General features: G+C 40.4%; 1 protein-coding gene across 1 annotated transcript in view; it reads right to left on the reverse strand.

Annotated features, from left to right (window-relative positions):
- The window catches only part of gpr158a (G protein-coupled receptor 158a), an 85,648-nt gene extending 69,039 nt beyond the window's left edge, over positions 1–16,609 (reverse strand). Inside the window, exon 1 of the mRNA XM_084747788.1 lies at positions 15,366–16,609. Coding sequence (XP_084603914.1) covers positions 15,366–16,255 — 890 coding nt within the window. The 5' untranslated portion in view covers positions 16,256–16,609. The remainder of the gene's footprint in view (positions 1–15,365) is intronic.
- Between the last annotated feature and the right edge of the window lie 5,216 nt (positions 16,610–21,825).

Consider the following 21,825-nt stretch of genomic DNA (forward strand, 5'->3'; position numbering starts at 1 on the left):
GTTTGAGCATTGACATTCACATGGGTTTTATTTTGTTATAGGATTAACTCAAAGCAAAGAGGGAAGCAGAGTACTAATTTTAGCCCTCCAATTTCCAGGATTTGTGTCTCCGAAGCACCTAGAGGGACTTATTTATCTTTACTGTAATTCAGGTGACTAGAAATCTAGACATCACCTCTGTTTCAGGGTTGATTTCCCCCTTTAGAGAGTTTCTACCACTGATCATTGCCTAATAAGGCTTGAATTAGAGCGCTATGATTTGTATTATTAATGCATTTTGCCCCAAGTGCTGCTTTATTAAAGAGCACTCAGTGGTCTCAGCGAGATATTAATGGAGAACATTATTACCTGGTTTTTCATGTTCTTAAATGACAAGCCCTCTTCACACCTTATTCTAGTCTTCTCTGCAGTTTTTATAAATTGATACGAATAGTGGTAAAAAACAGGGCTGCAGGCAACCAAAGAAAGTCTTGGTCAACTGAAATTTTACCTACTTATCAACCAATCGATTAGTCAGTGGGGGAAAAAAATCTGCATGTGATCTCTGGTAGCCTACATAGCTTTGCCACCACAAACTTGTCACACCAGTCATCATATATGAACAAGTTACATAGCTTGCACTGCATGATTTAGGCTTCAAATAAGGCTTAAAATTCACACAGTTTCTCTTGACTGTCCCTCAATATTACAACATTAGTCCAACAATCCCTCAGCCTCTGGTAGTAGCCACATTAGCAACATGGTAGCACCAAATTCAGCAGGATAATCTACAAAATAAACACTAAAACAACATAAGAAATGGCAAAACTTACAGCTGTACTAAATATATGAATGGTGCAGTGGGCCTAGCTGCCTTTGAAGCTTGTGTGAATAGTGCAAATGAGGAAACATTAAAAATCAGCAACTGCATACAAGGTCAACACAACTTGTGTCAGAACATCGTCTGTATTTCCCCCATAATTTGAATCAAATTACACAGGAAAACCTACCAGTAAACCATGGATCCATAAACTAAAGTGTTGCCTACATCTAAAATGTCTCCAAGATGGGCTCATTGTGAGTGATACATTTAAATTTAATTAAATAATTTAAATAAGTAAAAAAAATATTATCAGATTATTATCAAATGAATTATAGGAATAAATCCCAGGTATCAGAACAAAGACAGCTGTGTGGGGTTTGCTGATATTAGCTGTGAGACTGAGGCATGTAAACACATCGTCCCATCTACTGCTCAGTTTTTGAGGACACAGAAAGTGTGGTTTCCATAGTAACGCTTGATGTCATTGTTGCTTTATCACTTTTGGGAAGAAAGAGTTCAAGTTCTCCATAATTAAAGAGGAGACTGCAGGAAGAACTGAAACCTCACTACTGATCTATATTTGGCATTTTTAACAGTAGACATTTTGACTCGTCATCGCAGAAAAAGCGCAGGTGTGATCAATAAAAACAATCACATGGCTGACTGGGAGCCTGACAATGGAGATATGATTAGTGTTACTAGTTCCACCTGTGCTTTTTCTGCCGTGACAAGTCAAAATGTTTGCTGTGAAAATGGTCAGTTAAAGTGATATTTCACTGTTTTTTATTTCTTCAATGAAATGGAAAACACTTGGTTCTGATTGGCTGCCAGGTGTCTCTCAAAACTGTGTTTCATGACACTGCAAATATATTTCCAGACAAGACGTTGACCATCTCATTAATTAGTGGGAAAGTTAAAAGCCAGGTAACCATAGCAACTGTACTATGGCTTTGTGCCACATTGCCAGCTAATACTCACTGGTGAAACAGACTTAAACGTGGCATAAACTGACTGATGACGTTTATTTAAAACAGTAAATGATCACATATGAGCACAAAAACACACTTTGAGGGGCTGTGATACACAAAATAAGAAATAATAATTCTGCTTTGCACTTTGTCAGGATTTTTAGACCTATTATAAAACTATTTTGAACATTTCCTTTTAAAAGGAGCACGTAATATTATATAATATAATATAGTTTGTTTGTGTTTTCCCCCCACACCTTTTTTGGTCATTGCATGTGTATAAGTGGTGTGTGTTACAGTGAATTATTTGTCCACATTAAAATGAATGGAATAAATCAAACTAAAAGTCCAAGATTAAACTGAAATATATAAAATTAATATTAAATAGGGCAGTTAACCAGTGAAGTAACACTGCCCTCTAACACACCTTTCACTATTCAGGTGCATAAAGATGTTATTTTAAATAATTACTTTTACTTTTTTTTAATATTACCTCCCAAGAATGTGCAAAAATTTGCTGTGGGCTCCTGTTGACCCACAGTCTGTAGTAATTTACTTAATCACATGTTTTTTTTAACAACATTTACCACATAAATATTGACACAGGTAGACTGAGCTAAAGCCCATTTGAAACTGTGCTTTTGTAATTAAAGCTGCAATATTTAGTTGATTTATTGATTAGTTGATCAAAAAAAAAAAAAAAAAGATTAGTTACCAGCTATTTATATGATCAATAAACCCTTCCAGTTCACCTGAGAACCAGATAAATCTGTCAAGTTCATCTTTTCATTTGCTCTAGCAGGTTTTTTCGCACTTAGATTACTGTAATACATTAAATACAGGATTACCAAAACAGACCACCAGTGTTGGGCAAGCTACTTGGAAAATGTAGTGAGCTCAGCTACAAATTATTCTACATTAGATGAAGCTTCACTACACTGAATTTACCCACCAGAGAAATGTAGCAAACTAAGCTACAATAAAATAAAAAAAAGTATCTTAACTACATCAAAGCTATTTTTTTTTAAGTAAAAATAAAGTATCTATGTATCTGTCTGTGTTTAGTAGTATATTTATTAGCCCCCTTTTGTACTGGAAGCCATCTAAACAAATATCAAATTATTTATTTAAATTGGCCACAACAATTTGGTTTTGTAAGGAAGTTTATAAACTTTATAAAGCTTCTCCTGTCTTTTCATTTTTCTTACCTCTTCCTGCCTAAATTCCCTTAACACACACACACACACACACACACACACACACACACACACACACACACACACACACAAACAGAGTTTTATTCTTTTTGCTGCCAAAGGACATGTTGTTAGCTAGCGACATGTTAGCTGTTGGTGTTTGCTGACTGAGTTGTGATGATTAGCTTAGCTAGCGATCGTTGTGTTAACTTCGGGAAATACCTGAATGCGTGTCCTTAGTTTTGTTTTGGAAGTCTTAGATGTTGGCAGGAGCTTCCTTTTAGGGTTGCAAAGCAAACACCGGAACGTGTAACTGTTCTGTGAGGACTCGATAAGTAACATGAACCTGTTAAGGTTTGGCCATGGAGATTCACGAGGTGTACTCTACTCGTCTCTGCCCCCTCCTCTGCTTCTGTCTCCTGCTGCGCGCTTTCCATCCCGCCCCGCTGCGTCAGACAATTTGCAAATGTAGCTTCCAGTGTTGGACAGTAGCGGCGTTACAAGTAGCGGCGTTACTAGTTTAACTACGATTCTCAGTAATGTGGTCGTAACGTCGCTGTTTTCTACATCAAAGTAGTTGAGCTGCTTTAGTGATCAAATAACGCGGTAGCGTCTGTAGAAGCTACATTTTCCCACGCATTTCTCAACCTTAAATGCATCTCTCCCATGTGACGTCACGTACCTGTCCTCCTGCTGATGGCCTGTGAAGAAAAGACTGTGTAGAAAAAGACGGCCGCGAATTGCTGCAGCGGGGCAAGATGGACCGCGCAGCGCGGTTCATGTTACTTATCGAGTCCTCACAGAACAGTTACACGTTCTGATGTTTACTTAAATATACTACTAAACACAGACATACAGATACATAGATACGTATTGTAGCTTAGTTTGCTACATTTCTCTGGTGGGTAACTTCAGTGTAGTGAAGCTTCATCTAATGTAGAATAAATTGTAGCTGAGCTCACTACATTTTCCAAGTAGCTTGACCAACACTGGTAGCTTCTGTGGATGCTGTCGCGTTATTTAATCTCTTGGTTTGGTATTTATCATGACACATAATAGAGGTTGGAGGTCAAAGGTCAAAATGGGCGCTTATGGATATTCTCATAGTAATCTATTACTGGCACTTCTAGCATTAAATGTACAGCACGTTGGGTTCAGAGGCTCCTAACAGATTTGTAGCCAGGACAGGACTGATAACTTAAAATGCCAGAATACATCCTTAGTTATTTTAAATATTAACAACATAGAGATAAGAACACTTCAGTACCTGTTCATGTTTAGCACATGACACAAAATACAGTCACTGACGTCACTCAAAGGCCATTATTCTCTCTGTCAATCCAGCTTTCACTTTCTCAGTCACACACACACACACACACACACACACACACACACACACACACACACACACACGAATACTGCTGGTGTTGCATGTTCTCCAGGTGTATAGGAGCAGGTTTACTATATCCAGCTCCCTGTGGACACATGGGCGAGCGCAACGCTCTCCTCGCCTGTACTTCTGTTATTAATAACTGCTGCTCCGGTCCTGCCTCGGGGCAAACTGACCTCGCTGTTTTTCCACTGCTCTGCCGGTTGTTGTGCTGAGAAATTACCTCCGTTTCAATTCTCTGTTATGTAATAAGAATAGGAAAAAAAAAATAGAGTCGCACTTATAACGCACACGGCACAGGAGCAGGACCATTTGTTTGGGATATAGGATTCATCAAAATGTCTGTTTCACATTCGCTTGGGTTTTGCTTGTGAAACAGAAAAAAAATAGCATGTTTTCTCTCTTTTTTTTCCCCACAGTTGCCTCCTCTTTTTTTCTTCTGCGTCCAACTCTCCAGGCAATCTTTAGCATCCCAGCCAAAGTGGACATATGGCGTATAAAATAGCTTGTGAGAAAAAAGAAAAAGAAAAAGGAGCACGTGTTCTGCGTCTGACGGCAGCTGAGAGACTGGGTCGTAATTTGAGAGAGGCAACGAGGAACATGGGCAGAAGCATCATGGTGGTCATCAAGGCCCTCGGGGTATAAAGGCAGGATTATCACAGAGAGCAGGAGATAGTGGTGCCCCAGGAAACAGAGTGCTCTCTCCTTTTATCCTCCATTCTTTGTGGGTCTAAAGGCCAGGCCAGCGAAGAGAGGTGCGTCCCACCAGCAGTGGCTCCGGTCTTTCTGACAGACCAGCCGGCCTGTGCTAATGTTAGCTGCAGCATTATGAAGTTGACTGTAGAGATATCTGGGTAATTGCCTATGGGCTACAAAAGGATATTCACCAAAACATTCTCGCAATGAAGGCCTCCGCGTGCCCTCTTTGTTACAAGTCAGTCTTTGATGTATTCATGAATGAATAGTGAATGTCAGGCCTATACGCTCTGAGCTGTATGTCTCTATTCAGGCCCAGAAAGTGGCTCTCTCTCAGATTGATTTGCCCATTTAGCTGCTCTGTTAGGAACAGGCGGCCGTGGTAAAGTCTGAATTTAAAGCGAGAGACACAAGAAGAGATTCTTATGATTTTTGTCATAGTTAATTTCATATTAAATCAATTGCTCGGGCACAGAGATGTAGTAAAACAATGAAGAGCACTGAATGGATTAAGACTAATACCAGATCAACCGCTGCAGAAGAATCTATTCTATGAACAGTGATTATTAGCTATTTCTCATGAGGGTAAGTGGACACAGCAGTGTAATAACATGAGGCTGATATGAACCATGTAGCTAATCATTTTCAGCACATGGGACAAGTTAGCCTTCAGGGCTTGCTGCCAGAAAGCTACATATTTTAACTCAAAGCATGATTTTTTCCCCTAAACCTGACCAAGAAGGACTTTGTGGCAGAAAAACATGAAGGATAGCTTCTTCCAACAGCTCATTTTTAGTGCTTTCCATTAGGGCTGCACAATTTATCGCAATAAAATCACAATATGGTCAAGTGCAGTATCCAAATTGCAAAACCAGAACCAAATCGCAATTTGTATTAGAAAACAGCTTTATAATGAGGTACTGCAGTGCTGCAAGATGGCCTGGACTGATTCAAGGAGGAATATACATTTTGGTAACTCCACTGCTATCTTATTGACATTCTGCATTGATGGTCTGCCTTCTTAGCCACTTGCTAGCCACATTCATGAATCAACTGAGTTTGTTCAGGTATGTGAACTCCACACTATGAAGGCGGTGTTGCCATACTGGACTTATAAAAAGTGTGCACATTTATAGGAATATAATCTTGCTTTTTGTAGGTGGAAACCACCCAAAAGGCTAGCACAAATGATCACAACCCACTAAAAACAAAATTTAGCCACCAAGTCTGGCAGCACACAACATGTGCACTGGCTGCTTATTAAATGTTGTTTATTTCTACACATAATGCAGAAGATGTGACACGTGATCGCTGCAGCTTTGTTTAAAAGAACTTTTGACAGTTCTGGGCTGAATAATGAAAAGTAATGTAATGAATTCTTCATTGAGTAATTGCATTTTTCAACCTGCCCAACACTGGTGCAAACATTACACTGTTATTTTGGAATGCAACGACCAATTAAACATCACAATTCGAAACCGGCGACAGAAATTTATTTTACGTCTTTCCTGGAGCCTTTTCACCTCCATCTGACTTTTATTATATTTTCCATTGCAGCTGTGAATTGTCCCTCTGTTTACATTTGTCAATAATGTACATCAACACCACACTCCAAAATAACTGAATTAAGTATGCACTTTAACTTTTCTCAAGAGTGAACACACTACATATTCATACCCTGCTTAGAATAAATACATAGTATGGAAGAGGGAAACAACTGCAACATCCCGTTTGTAATGTTGCATCTTTTAAAAGACTGTTTTTCCTGTGGATTTTCAGTTTCAGTCTGTGGGTGTCATGTACAGTAATTGGCAGCAGCTACAGCAGATGAATTAATGACACTGTGAATTAACGACGTCACACATAAATACAAATACATAATCATCTGCAAAGCTATTTTTAGACCTCATGTTTAGTGAGCTGTTTTTGATGCGTGTCCTGTAGGACTGGGTTTGTGTTAACTGTATATTTGCACAAGAATAAAGAATCCAGAGATTTCTTTTGAAGCAAGAGGAATAAGTCCTGACATCTCCGGTTACACTGACTGTGTGCAGATAAACCGAAAATAATAATATAAAGTGAGGTGACCATGAAAGACTTGCACAAGATTAAACATTATCCTTTAGCTTATCCATGTAGCCAGAAGACTTGCACGCCCAGATGAACTTAACATGCACATATCTTCTGCTCCAGCGTCTTGACAGGAACACACTGCTGTCCTTTTAGAAGGGCACAGTTCGTGCATTATGTCATGGAACAATCACAATGCAAGAACCGTGCAGCCCTCCCAAGGAAAATGTCTCTTATGTGATGGAAATGCATTAAGCTGACAGGACGAGCAGAAGCTAATGTGAGTATAGCCGCTGGGCATGGTGCTGCTTTGTCTACCAGCGTTTCAGTGCAACCTGGGTCATTTTATTGAGTTCTGTCGCTGGTCATCAAAAAAGACACAGCGCCCGCGGCAAAGCGGCTGTCACAGAAAGCGAATAAAGACTTCTTTCTTTTTTTCATGAGAGCTGGCACTTCTGGACTCTTGACACTCTTGTCATTAAAGGCACTCCTCTGAGGACCAAACACCGAGTCGAGAAGATCGTTCAATAATTTGAGCTGCTGACAAAGGAAACCTGACAGTTGTGAGGAGAACATTAGCTGATTGATAGCTGATGACACGCTACATCAGAATTAAACAGTTCTTGTCTAATTATTTTCATAAACATCACTTTGTCCTTGGTATTTCCACCCTGATCATAATATAATGTCCTTAAAATTGCTAATTTTGTCTAACAATTCGTGCAACAAGCAATATTCAATTATCCAACATTATTCTGAAACAGGGTTTGCATCCATTTTGCATAATAAAATTGCATTCAAATTCCTTCTCTTCTACATTTTGCCCTTGAATTAAAAATCGCACAATATTGCTGACAGCTGCAGGATAAGATAGGACACGATGAGACTGTTATGATCCCTCTGTGGAAATATTATAACGAGATACAATAAATGAACAAAAGGACAAAGGCATATCTGCCTGATATCAGGTTACAGCTCTTTTTGCACAGTCAATATCAAATGTGTTAAGGCTGCAAAATGGTGTTTAACTTGTCTGTTTTCTGTATGTGTCTGTCCTGCTTCAGGGGATAGTAAGGGCAGGAGAAACGATGTAGGCAGCTAAGCAATGTCCTCCTGTGGACAGTCAGCAGCAAAATGTTTTTAGCCACTTAAATAATCAATATCAGTTTAAGTATACGTTATAAATAGGCTAATATTAGGGATGAAATGATTTATGATGCCATGATAAACCACAGTAATCCAGATGATTAGTATTAGTATGAAATACTCACAGTAAATAATGTCCAGCATCATTCAGAGTTAGAAAAAGTCTCCAAGACACAGGTGCAGCAACAATGTGGGTTTGTTTTGCGACAATGAAAACACTGACATTGCAAATAGTTGAGAGATTTTCATTGGAAAATGTGAAATGATCAGCACTTTTTGAACATTTTAAGCATATTTTAACAATACCATAAAACTTATAACTGTGGTCATTTTGGTAAGTAGATATGTGAAATTAAATTTTCACACAGTTTCATCTCTAACTAATATCACTGCTTAAACTTGTAGTCAGAAAGCCTTTTCCAACATGTGGAACTGCTGTTGTATGAACCAAATATGTCTCTCTACAAAAACCAGACTCCTTTTCCCACCTACAGATAAGCGCCTCATTAAATCCCACTCTTTCCCTCTAACACAGTATATTTATTACAAGTACGAGACATCTACTGTGATAAGAATACATTGTAAAAGGAGTGACATATATTTTGTATACTGAAGGTCTGTCAATTTGGCAGATGACTGAGCTCTAACAGTGAATTTCACCTTTTGTCAATTCATTAAAAAATTCAGAACCTAAAAGCTCATTTAATTTTTCCAAATCTTTGCAAACTTTTCAGACCAAAACGAATCGCTCCATCCTGAGGCCTCCTCTACAACAACAAAGCTCTATTTCACAGCAGATTACTAAAGGATAAACCTACAGTAACGATATTACAGATTTATAATCCTCTTGAGAGGCAACTGAATTATATCATCACATAATAGTATCAGCATCACCGAGATTATTCCCATCATTAGTGGTATTATTAGGTATATAATATCTGTTTACAGCGAGCCGGAGAGGCTGCTAGTTGGATTTTCTGTTGACATTTACTGGCTGAAGGCATCGTATTGACAGGCCACCTTACTGAGCAGTGGAGTCCCAGTGACGTCAGCAGGGAGAGATGCAGCACCTTAGGGATCTTTAACCCCTGCCTGCTTCTGGGTTGCACTCAGTGGAAAATCTACAAGGTTAGACTCATTCCAGGTGCACTTCTTATAATTTCAACATCTTTGCTCCCTGCTCTGAGATGCTTAGCTCCCAGTCTCCACTAATTTGCAAATTTTTTTTTTCACTCCTGCTCCTTTCATCTCAGTTTACCGTCATATATTATCGTGCTTAGCCCCGGGAATTGTGGGGTTTCCTTCCTATTTGTTCCTGGATGGTGTCCATCTAAGCAGATGCTGCTGGCTCCTCCTGGAGCTCGAGGCCTCCCACTCTGTTAGACGGCTGGGCGTCCCACAGCAGTCAGGCTGTCCAGGCTTTAGCTGCTTGTACAGCAAAATGGGGCGCTAAGCCAAGCGTAAATGAAGACGATTCTGCCATCTAATTAGAACCTGTTTGGCCTTTGGAGGAATATGATGAAAAACTATATATATGTCGTTGAACTTTTTAGATAGTTTCAATTAGTTTGCCTTATCATAGTGCGGCTGCTGCAGCCTGAGCTTCAGCCTCAAAGCAATTAAAGTCTGTGTTGTGAAAGGTGAGTTTGAAGTCCAGTGTGTGTTCACCTGACACATACACCCCCAGGCTTGGGGAGAAATGGATTGCATGTAACAGAATTATGTAATTAGGATACAAAAAAGGTTACTATATTCAGTTAGTTACATGGACCGGCTGCTTATGTTAGCTGCACAGACCAACTGCTAATTTTAGCTACACAGAACAACAGCTAACATCAACTATAAATAACGACCGTTAACATTAGCTACACGGAACAAAAGCTAACGTTATCTACACAGAACAATCACGAATGTAACCGACACAGACTGACTGCTAACGTTACCTACACAGAACATAGCATTAGCTACACAGACAAAATCCAAAAGAAACAAAGTAATCAAGTTACATTACTTAATGTTGTGATAATTGGATAAGGTTACTGACTACATCTTTTAACAGGTAATCAGTAATTGTATCATAATAAATATATAAAGTAACCCTCCCAACCTAGGTTACCCAGTCTAATCATAGGTCAACGTTACTTTTTAGGCACATAATCATTAATGTTAACATGCATTCACACATAAAAAGGAGGGAATAGCTGTATCCCCACTTTGTGTGCTTGCTCAATCTGTTTTTTGCATTTTTTACGAGTCTGTGACTGTGCAGTCTGCCAATTCGGACAGGACGCATCATCCTGGAGAATGTCTCAACCTCCAACAATGGCACGCACACACACAGATACACACGCTGCACGCTTGAAAACAGCCAGTCCTCTCTGCGTGATCTAAGCTGCCTCCCCTGTGACTTGAGCGCAGCTGAAGAGACAGACGGGAAAGAGAAGAGATGAAGTGCGCGAGGTGCGATTTCTTACACCTTCACAGAAACAACAGGTCGATCTATCGCAAACACATGTCCGTGCACTCCCGCTCCAACAAGTCGAATTAGTTGTTTAGCACCTGCGTGTTCAACAAATATACATCCTCAGATCTATATATTTTCACGCATTTCGCGCGCCATATGCATAATAACTCAACCCAAGTCACCTTGCTTCTTGCGACATCATCACTCCAAACAGGAAGTGACTGAAGCTTTAAAAGGCTGGACTCAAGATGGCCCATGCAGGGTTGTTGTTCTACATCTTTCATTATTAATTCATTGTTGTATCGATTGTGTATTCATCTGGAGGGGAAACGGAGGAGAGCTGATGTCTGAGGCAGCTATATTATCCCGTCCTCTCCTGTTTCTTATCTGGCAGGGTGCTGCTGAGGCACAGGGAGGATACAGGATGAGCCGACTGATACTTTGATATGAGCGTCTGAAAGATGGCTGTTAAGAAACAAAACTAAGGGAGGAAAGAGCATGAAAAAGGGCATGAGAAGCTGCCCAAAATATTTCACTATTATCTCTATAAGATGTTTTGAAGAAGGCTGACTGACTGACAAAACACAATTGAATAAGCATCATTTCCATCAATTCCAAACCCATGAAAATCAAGATATAATTAGCAAGGTTATCCAGTCATGTGGTGACAGTGCATTTCTGTCACATTATCGTAAGTCCACTCATTTGCTCTCCTGCAGAGAGTTAGCTCAGAAATAAATATCACTTTCAAGTCTGCACACTAAATATGAAGCTATATATTAGCTTAGCATAAAGACTGGAAACATCTAGTTTACAGAAGGTAATGTGCCAAACTACTTCTTCTCAGTTCTACGATCTTAAAGCTAAAGCCAAGCTAGCGGTTTCCCCCTGCTTTATGCTAAGCTAAGCTGACTCATGGTGGCTTCATATTTACCATACAAATATGAGAGAGGTATCAATCTTCTCATCTAACTCTTCACAAGACTGTGATAAAACATATTTCCCAAAATACTTAACTATTCCATTAATCAAGTTATGCTCCACCGCTTGGATTATAAGCTTTGAAATTCCCTTTTGTCAAACATTTGCCTTGATGAAGGTCTAACTGAAAGCCTGGCTTTATTATTTAGGGAATACTTCAACATTTGGTTATTCACTTTTTTGCTGATAGATCAGAAGACCAATGGCACTCTTGTTTCTGATGCTAAATATGATGCTACAGCCAGCAGACAGTTAGCGTAGTTTAGCATAAAGACAGGAAACAGCCTTTCTCAGTTTTAATACAAAACGTAAAGAATAAAACAATGTGGTTTTACAATTTATTTCCTGACCAAGAGCAGTGACTTTTAGAGTACTGCACCAAGCTGAAGCCAAGCTAGCTATTTCCCATGGTTTTATGCTAAGCTAAGCTAAACGGTTGCTTGTGTTAGCTTCACAGGCTACAAATATGAGAGAGAGAGAAACAGCTGGTCTTGCTCTGTCCAAAGGTAACAAACTCAATCTACCAGCATCTCAAACAAAAGGTTTGTTAAACAAACAAGCCAGGGTAGACATTATCCCTGTTTTCTACTCTCTAAGCCAATGGGCTGTCCATGCTAGCTTGATATTTAGCCCACATGTAAATGTGGTATCAACTCTTGGCATTAAAGTGACTAAGCACATTTCAAACATGGGAAACTATCCTGTTGCAGTGTGCAGTTTTCTGTATTTTGTCATAACAAGCAATCCATAAGAGAGAAATTCATGTGTGGATGGTGTTCTCCTGCTCCTTGAAGCACAGCGGGATGTTTCTGTTAGTGCTGCTGAACAGTCCACTCTCCAGGGACATTAAACAATACAAAACACCCACATGTGTCACACCTTCGATCTCATGAAGGAGGCCTTGTAAGGGGGAAAAAAGGACAAAAGAATTGGCTCAATTGGCCATGGAGGGAAAGTAAATCATGAATTTGGCTTCACAGATCGACTGTAAACTGGAGTTCTGGTGTAAAACTGTTTGTCAGTTGAGTGCACATGCTAATTTCCTATCAGATTGCTCCAGTAGGAGCCAGACTAAGTAAGTGAAGCTGCTCTGAGAGGCTTTAGTCTGGGATAACACCAGGTAGCTGATAGCCTATTACAGTATAATCACTGCAAGTTTTGACTCATTTGCAATCCGTGCCTGCCTGTGAGCGACTCAAGTGTATCAATTAAAGATTCATCGAAGCCAGTACACACACAAGTAGTGATCTGGATTAAATATTCATTGGGAAGATGTTGGTCAGGATCATATGGAGCCCTTAACACTTGACTGTTCCAGTGCACATCAGGACCGGTGGCATAAACATGGCACATTACACAAGTACGGTGCAGCAGGGGTGGCTTTAGGACATGGATTGTACTAAAGCACCCAAACATCAGACATATTTCAGCATTTCTTCATCCGCTGATGCGGGCTGCTGTGCTTTTTTTTTTTTTTTTTTTAAATTGGCTGCCTCTCATCTCAGGAAGGTTCTGACTCATCGCAGATTTAGCAGTGCACCCCCCCCCCCCCCCCCCCCCCCAACCTTAAAGAAGGGAAAAGAAAGGGCACACGACATTTTCCTGAGTAGTAAAGCACGCAGCAGAGTGAGTTTGAAAAATGAATTAGGGCCTGTAGCCAGAGGTTTCCACCACTGCTACATCCAGTAACATCCAGGGTTATTTTTAGCATCCCGCCGCCTCGTCAGACTGGAGGAGAGAAGAAAACCCCCCTCGTATTAACAAGGGGGAAGCTGCGGTATGTTTGGGGAGGAAAGGCAGGCAGGTATGATCACCTAGAGCCCTGTTCAGGTTAATGTATGCAGATTGGAGATGTAGCGGTGAAGCTCCACCAATATATCAGATATATTGGCCTATTACAGTATATCAGTATATATAACACTATTGACAGATATGTTGTCCATATATTGTTTTTAACAGAACAAAATTCTGATTATTTTTGTTTTATAGCTTTATGAGCAGAATTTTATGTATGTTTGAGCCCTTTTCTTAAAGCTATAATATTTCTCCATTAGATGGCTAAAAACACTAGACCCATGTTATGTATTCTGTTGAGTTGTGTAGTGTAATATCGCAGTGCTGTAACTAATGCTGTAATATTGAGGGACACTCAAGAGAAACTATGTGAATGTTAAACCTAATTTGAAGCCAGCTAAATTACAAATGCAGTCAGTTGGATTCTGGTAACTTTTTCCTTATGTTGCTTTTTGTTGCTTTTGAAGAAAACAAACTATATGTGACAAAGAAATCATAAAACTGCAGGAATTCATGTGCTTGGTAACACTGTGTAACTTTGGTTAGCACCTTAAGCTAGCAGATAGAGTGCACTCATTGGCTGCTTGTGTTTATCTTAAGATTTTCCATTAATCAAGTGATTGGTTGAAGAGTAAGTAGAATTTAAGTCAACCAAGAGTTTCTTTGTTGAAATTTCTGGCTAGGAACTTTCCCAGCTCAAATGAAACACATCATTATAGCAACTACCAACTAGCTAGCAATGACTACCAGGAAACGCATGGACACCTTGAATAAAATATGGATTTCTCTGAGGTTAAACATAAGTAAGTATACGTAATTAAGTATACAGCTCAACAAAATAACATAGGTCTAGAGCTTTGAAGCCGGTTTATATTAGTTGGAAAAATACTTTTTTTGTGCATCATAACCGCATTACACTGTACATAGGACATATATATTATATCACATCTTTAGTTAGCTAATTCTAGCAAAATGCTCAGTAACTAGCTAGCTAATCTACATCAATCATTTACTATCTAGTTAAATAACGTTTTACTAAAATTATTTAGCTAGTCCGATATGTCACTTTTACAGGAAACGGGAAAAGTTGTCTTTTAATTATCAATTAATAATTTCCAATGATCAAGTTTGTCCAGCTGTTACTGGAGCACAGAGCAAAAATGGGCGGGACTTTGGAAGGGTCAAGTTTGAATTCCTGGGCACCATTGTAGCAACTAGCTAGCAATGGCTAGCAGGAAACATATCATTACACTGAAGAAATTATTACATTTGGGATAATATAAGTACACAACGCAACAAAATATATAACATAGATGTAGTGGTTTTTTTTTTTTTTTGACATTTTAAAGCAGAAATGTTGCATATTTTTGTCGGGGAAAAAAAACTTTTTTGTGCTTGATAACTATAATAACACCACAGCAGCGTCTTCACAGATAGAACTCAGATAGCACTTCATGTGCGACTAATTTAATGAGATACAAAAGACAAGTGCTAATAAACAGCTTTCACCACAGTTGAAGTGCTGAATGGCTATTTTGGATTTTAAGATTGGGTTGTTGAGGTTCCTCCAACTAAAGAAACATCAAACAATTTTCTTGCTGGGAACTGGGAAATTTAGACTTCCAAATTAGCATGTAAAGCAACAACTATTTTATATTATATATATTCTATTACATATATAGTGCAACTCTCTTACAGTGGCTAGCTAGCAGGAAACGCACATTACTTTGAACAAATTATGGATTTTTCTGCATTATCATTTTTGGAAACATTTGGAATAATGTAAGTACAAAACTCAACCAAATTTGTCCAGCATTTTTATACATTTTAAAGCTCAGGTTTTAATGTATGTGCCTACCTGAATTCAGGAGCCAGATTAGGCTTCAGGCCATAGAAAGCAGCTGATAAGGTCAAAAGCCAACGGGGGACAAAATTTCCATTTTCACACTCCAGGTAGGGCGCAGACCATTTGACATGCGTCTTGTCCGGGATAAAACTCTCTCCTCTTTTTAAAGAATTGTCCACTGATGTGAAATCTTGGCTCAGCACCCTCTTATGAAAGCTGGGCTTCTTCTTGTCTTTGACATCGTGGTACCACTCCGTGTCTGCGGTGCGGTTGTGCAGGTGGTGGTGGGCCATGCTGGACAGGTCTTGGAGGACGATCTCTCCACCGGCCCTGGTGGCTTGGAGAAGCACCGCGGGCCCCGGCACGACCGAATCGGCGCTGAAAGTGACGACCGCCCGGTGGATCTTGGCGTCTCCCTCCAGGATGCTCCTCACTAAGGCATGGTACCACTCGATGTCTCGCCGGAGACTTTGCTCCCTGGACCTGTTGGCTTGCAGGATCATGTTGAGGAAGTTTGTGGCGTGCAGCACAGTGTCCAGCACGCTGCTCATGGAGTAATGCGGGGCGGCTTGTTGTGACCTTCCCCGCAGAGAGGTGAGCTCGTACCTCCGGGAGCAGTTGGCGTGCTTTAAGGTGGTCGAGTCCCCCGTGTGCAGGAAAGCCGTGACCACCCTGGGGAGATGCTCCTCTATTTTCTGCGGCAGCTCCGCCGTCTCTCCTGGAGGAGGATGGTGAGGAGGCGCACGGAGATGCGCCAGCTGCTGCCGACGGTGCGTCTGAGCGCCGTGCATCGCCTCCTGTGCTCTCACATCTCCCCCGTGCGCTGACCATTCCGCGTATTTATGGTTTGATCCGATCACAAATCCCACTTGCAGCAGCAGCGACAGCCGGAAAACAGCCATCTCCCTCCGGAAAGCGTCCACAGATGTTTGGGGGATTGCTGCTCGGAATTACAGTGTCGTCGGGCGGGCGTGCTGGGAGAAAATCTACCAATAAACCATCGCTTCACCACTTGTAGGATATTCTTGCCAGCTCCACGCCTCTGTATCTTGAAATCAGAAAGCAGAGGAGGGGGGAAAAACGTAAGGAAGCCCCTCGCTGTCCTCGCCAAATCCCTTCTTCTTCTTCTCCTTCTTCTTCTTCTTCACAGATGCCTCATACAGCTTGTTGATGTTGAGATCCGCTTGCAGCTGTTTCCCCCCACCTCTCTCCTCCTCTCGCTGTAGACAAGACTGTCTTGGCTGTGCTGTGCGGCGGACGCTCTCCTCCTGCGTGTAGGCTACATACACTGAATCAAAACGAGCAGGGACGGAGGGAGGGAGGGAGGAGGGAGGGGTAAGGGGGCAGGTTATTATTATATTTATATATTTTTTTAAGAGTCAGGGAGCTTCTCACTTGGATGACAAACGCACTCCGCCCTCTTCCGACCACAACAAGCATTAAGTAGGCCTACACACAGGAGCCGTGCGCCCTTAAAGCCCGTCTTCTCCATCATCTCATAGGGCTCCGCAAGCGCCATTGATCCGCGTTTGGTCGCTTCTTCTGTCAATCACCGTCGCAGCGCAGTCATCGGTGTTCGGTGGAGGAGCTGTCCTGGTGCTGAAACAGATGGAGCAGCGGAGGAGCTGTCCACTGCTGAAGCTGATAAAGTCCGCGTTGGGCGATTTATCACAATCAGGTCCTTAATTTAGATCAATTACATAGAGATTTGCTCTCAGTTTGGCGTCCAAGAGTCGTTTTATATTGTTGTGGCAGTGTGGAAAAAAAAGCTTAATTACATCCACTTTGAGTGAGAGTTGCAAAACAAATGAAAAAAAAATAAAAAATTAATTCATGCTAAAAACAGCAGAGAGAGAATATCCATATCTGTTTGTGACTGACAGGAATAATATCCTGAAGATTTTATTTTATTCAATTTTTGTTATATATTTTTTTAATAATGCCCATGGGTCCTATAGTATCAACAGTATCCAGCATATATTTTTTTTTATCTTTATTCAAAATAAGATAAGATAAGATAAGATAAGATAAGATAAGACAGAATGCCAAAAGAAATTATTCTGCCAGAAACTGAGCAGAAATTACAGTATAGACACAATAGAGTAATAGATATTAAGTGCCTAGGGAGTAAATGCAAAAACCAGTGCCTAAAAAACAAAGTTAAATTGTTTTAAAAAGTAAAACTACGAGAAAAAAGTAACTTTGACAGTGCCATTGAAAAGTAATAAAGTAATAACATGATGTTGAAAAAGTAGTAACATCACACATAGTGTCTCATTTCTCAGCCAATTTCTCAGCTTTATATATAGATACTTGCACATCCAAATATTGAAACCTGAGGATTAACTTTATCTCCCTTTTTTTTGCTACTATGCTAGTTAGCCAAAAATAGTAAATACAAAATAGAAAATTAAAGTAGGGCTAAAATGATGCTGGCATTCATAGAATTTTATGTGTGGCACTCCCTTAAATGAAATTAAATCCCATGAATGCCCACAAATTTGAGGCGACATGTTCAGCACTCACACTTGGCTGAAATGTTTGGGTGTCTACATACTTTTGGCCATACAGTGTAGAATCCATATTAAGTTCACTTTCTGTTTCAACAAACACTCTGCAACAAAAACAGTCCAGCACTGAACTTCCACCAAAATGTCCCAGAGGCTCCTCCACCTACACTGAACCAAACAAACTTTAACATGCTGAAAAAATGCTTAGTTATAAAAAAAATACACAAAAATCAGCAAAAAGAAATAAAAGAAATAAGATAAAACAATAAATAAATAAAGGTCTTGCAAATATCCAAGGCTTTGGTGTTTGTTTATAAATTTGAAAACTAACAGTGGTCTGGCATTAATAAATCTAGTCCTTTTTTAGTCAAGTAAAACAGAAGTCTGAGATAAAACTGATCGACCATTTAGTCAAACCTACAGGGCCTGTTTGTGTTGTAGAAGTTCAGTCATGCCTTCCCTCTAAACCTCGACATGTTTCCAATCAATAAACTCATTTACAGTTGAGGCAAGCTGTTGCTCCTTCGTGTGTGTTTGCTGAAGGATCTGGGTTTTATTAAGCGGCAACACGGGGATCTGATACTTCGTCACCAGTCCATCAAGCCCTGTCTTTCTTGTTAGTTCGCGCTCTGAGGTTGCTCTCTCTCTCTGCTGGGCGCGGGGGCATGTCACGTCACGCTGTGTGGGCCAGAGGCATCTCGTCCAGGAAGGAGGGTGAGGAAGACAGGCGTGACGAAGGGTGACAGAGCTGGGAGTCGGCCTGCATGTTGCACGGGGCCACCGGGGACGCTGGGAGTTGGAACCTGGATTTTCTTGACCAACAGCTGCAACCGAGGCTGTTTGCGTTTGAAATTTTGATATCTGCAAGCAAACAGCCAAAGACACTTGGCAGCTGCTGTCACCATACAGGAAGTAATTGGTTGAACTTGATGATGTAGAAGTGTGAGGCCAGTTTATCAAAACATCTGTATCTTCTCACTGTGGAAGAAGAGAATAGTGCTGAGCCTTGCAGGAGTACAGCTGTGCATCTGTAGATATTTTTTCATTGTTTTCTAGCATGTAGGTTCCATATTTTGCTTAATATGGGGAAAAATCAATTCTTAGATAAATTGCGATTCTCTCTTGAAAGATTATTAATCAGTGCAGAAAAGTCAATAATCTGAAAACAAACATTTCACCCAGGAGACTGAGTTTTAAGTCCTGTGTGAAATTAAAAGTCAGCGTGGAGTCATTTCAAGTTTTAAGCTCCTATGAGGAGTTTTTAACTGTTATGAAATTGTTTCAGTTTAATACTGATGCCTCTAAATGACCTACATAAGCAAACAAGACTAGACTCTTGCACCAGGGTGGCAGAGTGGGTGGTGCAAAAACAAAAAACAAAAAAATTATTTAAATAAATTCACAGGTGCAGTCACAGGTAAAAATGAACTAATTGCAGGTGGGCAACAGGTGAGAACAATAATATATCACACACAATCCAATAATATCAGTTTTTTCCCTGCCAAAATCAAAAATGAAAATGATTGTGCAGTATTTTTAACATTCACATCCACTAATGTAATGTCAAGCCTAATCTGCTGGCAGGATTTTATTTTGAAAGTCTTCGACACAACCTTTGACCCCACATCCTGCCAATCTATGGGACTGATCCAACAGTGGTGAAGGCTAGCTGGTAGTTAAAACTCTTGACGTAAGGCAAAATAGACAGCGGATGCTACCAAATTGTGGACAATACATCATCGAAGGCCAAATCGGACATTTGGGAGGATTCTAATACGCTCAAAGACTATGGGAATAATGTTGTTAGACACTTAACTGCTTGTCAAAAAGTTTTTAAAAGTGTTAGCTTTTGATAGCTGCAAGCTAGGCTGGTCGTCACCATGGAAACACATTGACAGCTACAGGAGCACAGGCGCTGCTCCAGTTCAGAACCCAAGTGACTGTGATGTTGGTGCAACCAAGATGAAATGCCGCAGAACGGAAAGTTAAAGCAATAAACAAAAAGTCCTAAAACATCAGTCACAGTGAAGATGATGGTGGACATAGCACCTTCTGTGGACGTGTGAATCATCTGCATGGACAGTCTGTTCTTAATGTTAATATGTTGCCAGCCGGAGACCATGACATGTCTTCAACGCAGGAATTGAGAAATTGTTGTGCAGCTTAATTACACGACTTTTGAAGAATGTGACATTTGGAAAATATGCCAGGTCACCACTGCATATAAAACTTTGTTCTTAATGACTTGCTTGATTAAATATCGGCAAAATAGAATAAATAAAATAATGTAAATGTGTTTTTCTGAGCCATGACATATTTGATTAGGTTATTGATCTGGGAGCTCATTGCAGAAACTTTAATCTCAGGTCAGGATTTTTGGTATTACAGAAACACATTTCCTAAATGCATATAGGAAAAAATCCCATCTAATCATAGGTTAGAAATTTAGCTACAGTGCTGTCTTAACTGAGTAAGGAGGAATCCTCAGTTAGGATGACACAGATCCTGTCCTAAATTCAACAACTGCCAGAAACATACAGAAAGATAAGAAACGAGATCTGAGATAGGACAGGACACGGCCATGAGTTTAGGAATTGCTCCAGTAATAGGAGGAAAGGATTTTTCTGTTTTTTAAACTTAAGATCAGACAAGCAGTTAGGAACAGTGAGCTACAAATTTGTACCACCTCTAAACCCTGATCACAGGACCTATTAGCCAGACATTGTTGAGTTACATGGTAAATGGTAAATCTTCAAATGATTTTTGTAAATGTAGCTCCAGAGGCAAACTAATCCCTCTGAGATTTAACCACTAATTCACAATGACATAAAGATGTTCATCTGGACCTGGTGGAGGACCTCCAATGTGTACCCTCTGACATATGTAAACATGGATGACATGAGAGCTCCCCAGAAAACGAATGCAAAAACATCTTGATCGCCCCCTGGTGGCCGGCTGCAGTGTAGGTCATAAATACCACCCCCTGCATGTACAAAAATCAGTATGATCATATGATGTTATTAGCCTTGCAGCATGGCATATACAGGTTGTTCTGCATCAACAGAAATCACAGCACACAGTTCAGCATGAAACTAAAACATCCCCAAAGACTGGGTCATGTCCCACAGGTGGGTCACAGGAGATTTTATTTGGGTCACCAAATAAATACAAGACTGTGGAAGAAATTCTGACCTAAATTAGGATTGTTACATTTTATAGCATTGAATATAAAACAAGCTATTTACAAAATCATTGAAAATCATCAGAAGCATCATCTGTTCAAAAAAAGCAACAAAATGAAAACTTATTAGACTTGCACCGATTAATCGGCAATGCTCGGAATCGGGCCGGTTTTCACGTGACTGGCTTTGACCGGTGACCGGCCGGTCAGCGTCACAAATCCGGCTCTGTGCCCGTCTTTGTCACACACATGTTCTGCACGATGGTCACGTCATGCGCGCAACAGACAAACTGATCGTGACATCAACACAGCGCTGATAACAGCTACACACTCCGACACACGTCTGCTTGAAGATGGTGTCAGAGACAGATTCCAAGAACAGGATAAAGAGAAGACAGACAGTAAACAGCCGTAAACTCTCTCGCACTTCACGCCAATGCTAGCAAGCTAGCAGCAGACTGCTGTTCACAGAGGGACAGTTAAAATCTCACCTCCTGTTCTGGCTGAAGAATAAACAACCTGTGTTGATGTGTCTCCTCAAACATTTTCTCATCCAGACTCCTTTAACTTCTGTGTTTGTTTTTCTCACGGCAAAGTTTTACTTCAAACTGTTGCACTGCGTTAGTCTCCGGTTTGTTTACATCCGCTTCCACAAAAGATCACGTGAAACCGCGTCCCACGAAATCCCGCGAGATGATCTCGCGAGATCACGTTCACCCAATTCATAATCTTAATATAAAATTATAATAAGGCCTAGTTGTAATCTGGATGATTTTGGAGA

This window comes from Lutjanus erythropterus, chromosome 21 (assembly GCF_056507025.1).
Source record: "Lutjanus erythropterus isolate fLutEry1 chromosome 21, fLutEry1.hap2, whole genome shotgun sequence".
NCBI classification, from domain to species: domain Eukaryota; kingdom Metazoa; phylum Chordata; class Actinopteri; order Lutjaniformes; family Lutjanidae; genus Lutjanus; species Lutjanus erythropterus.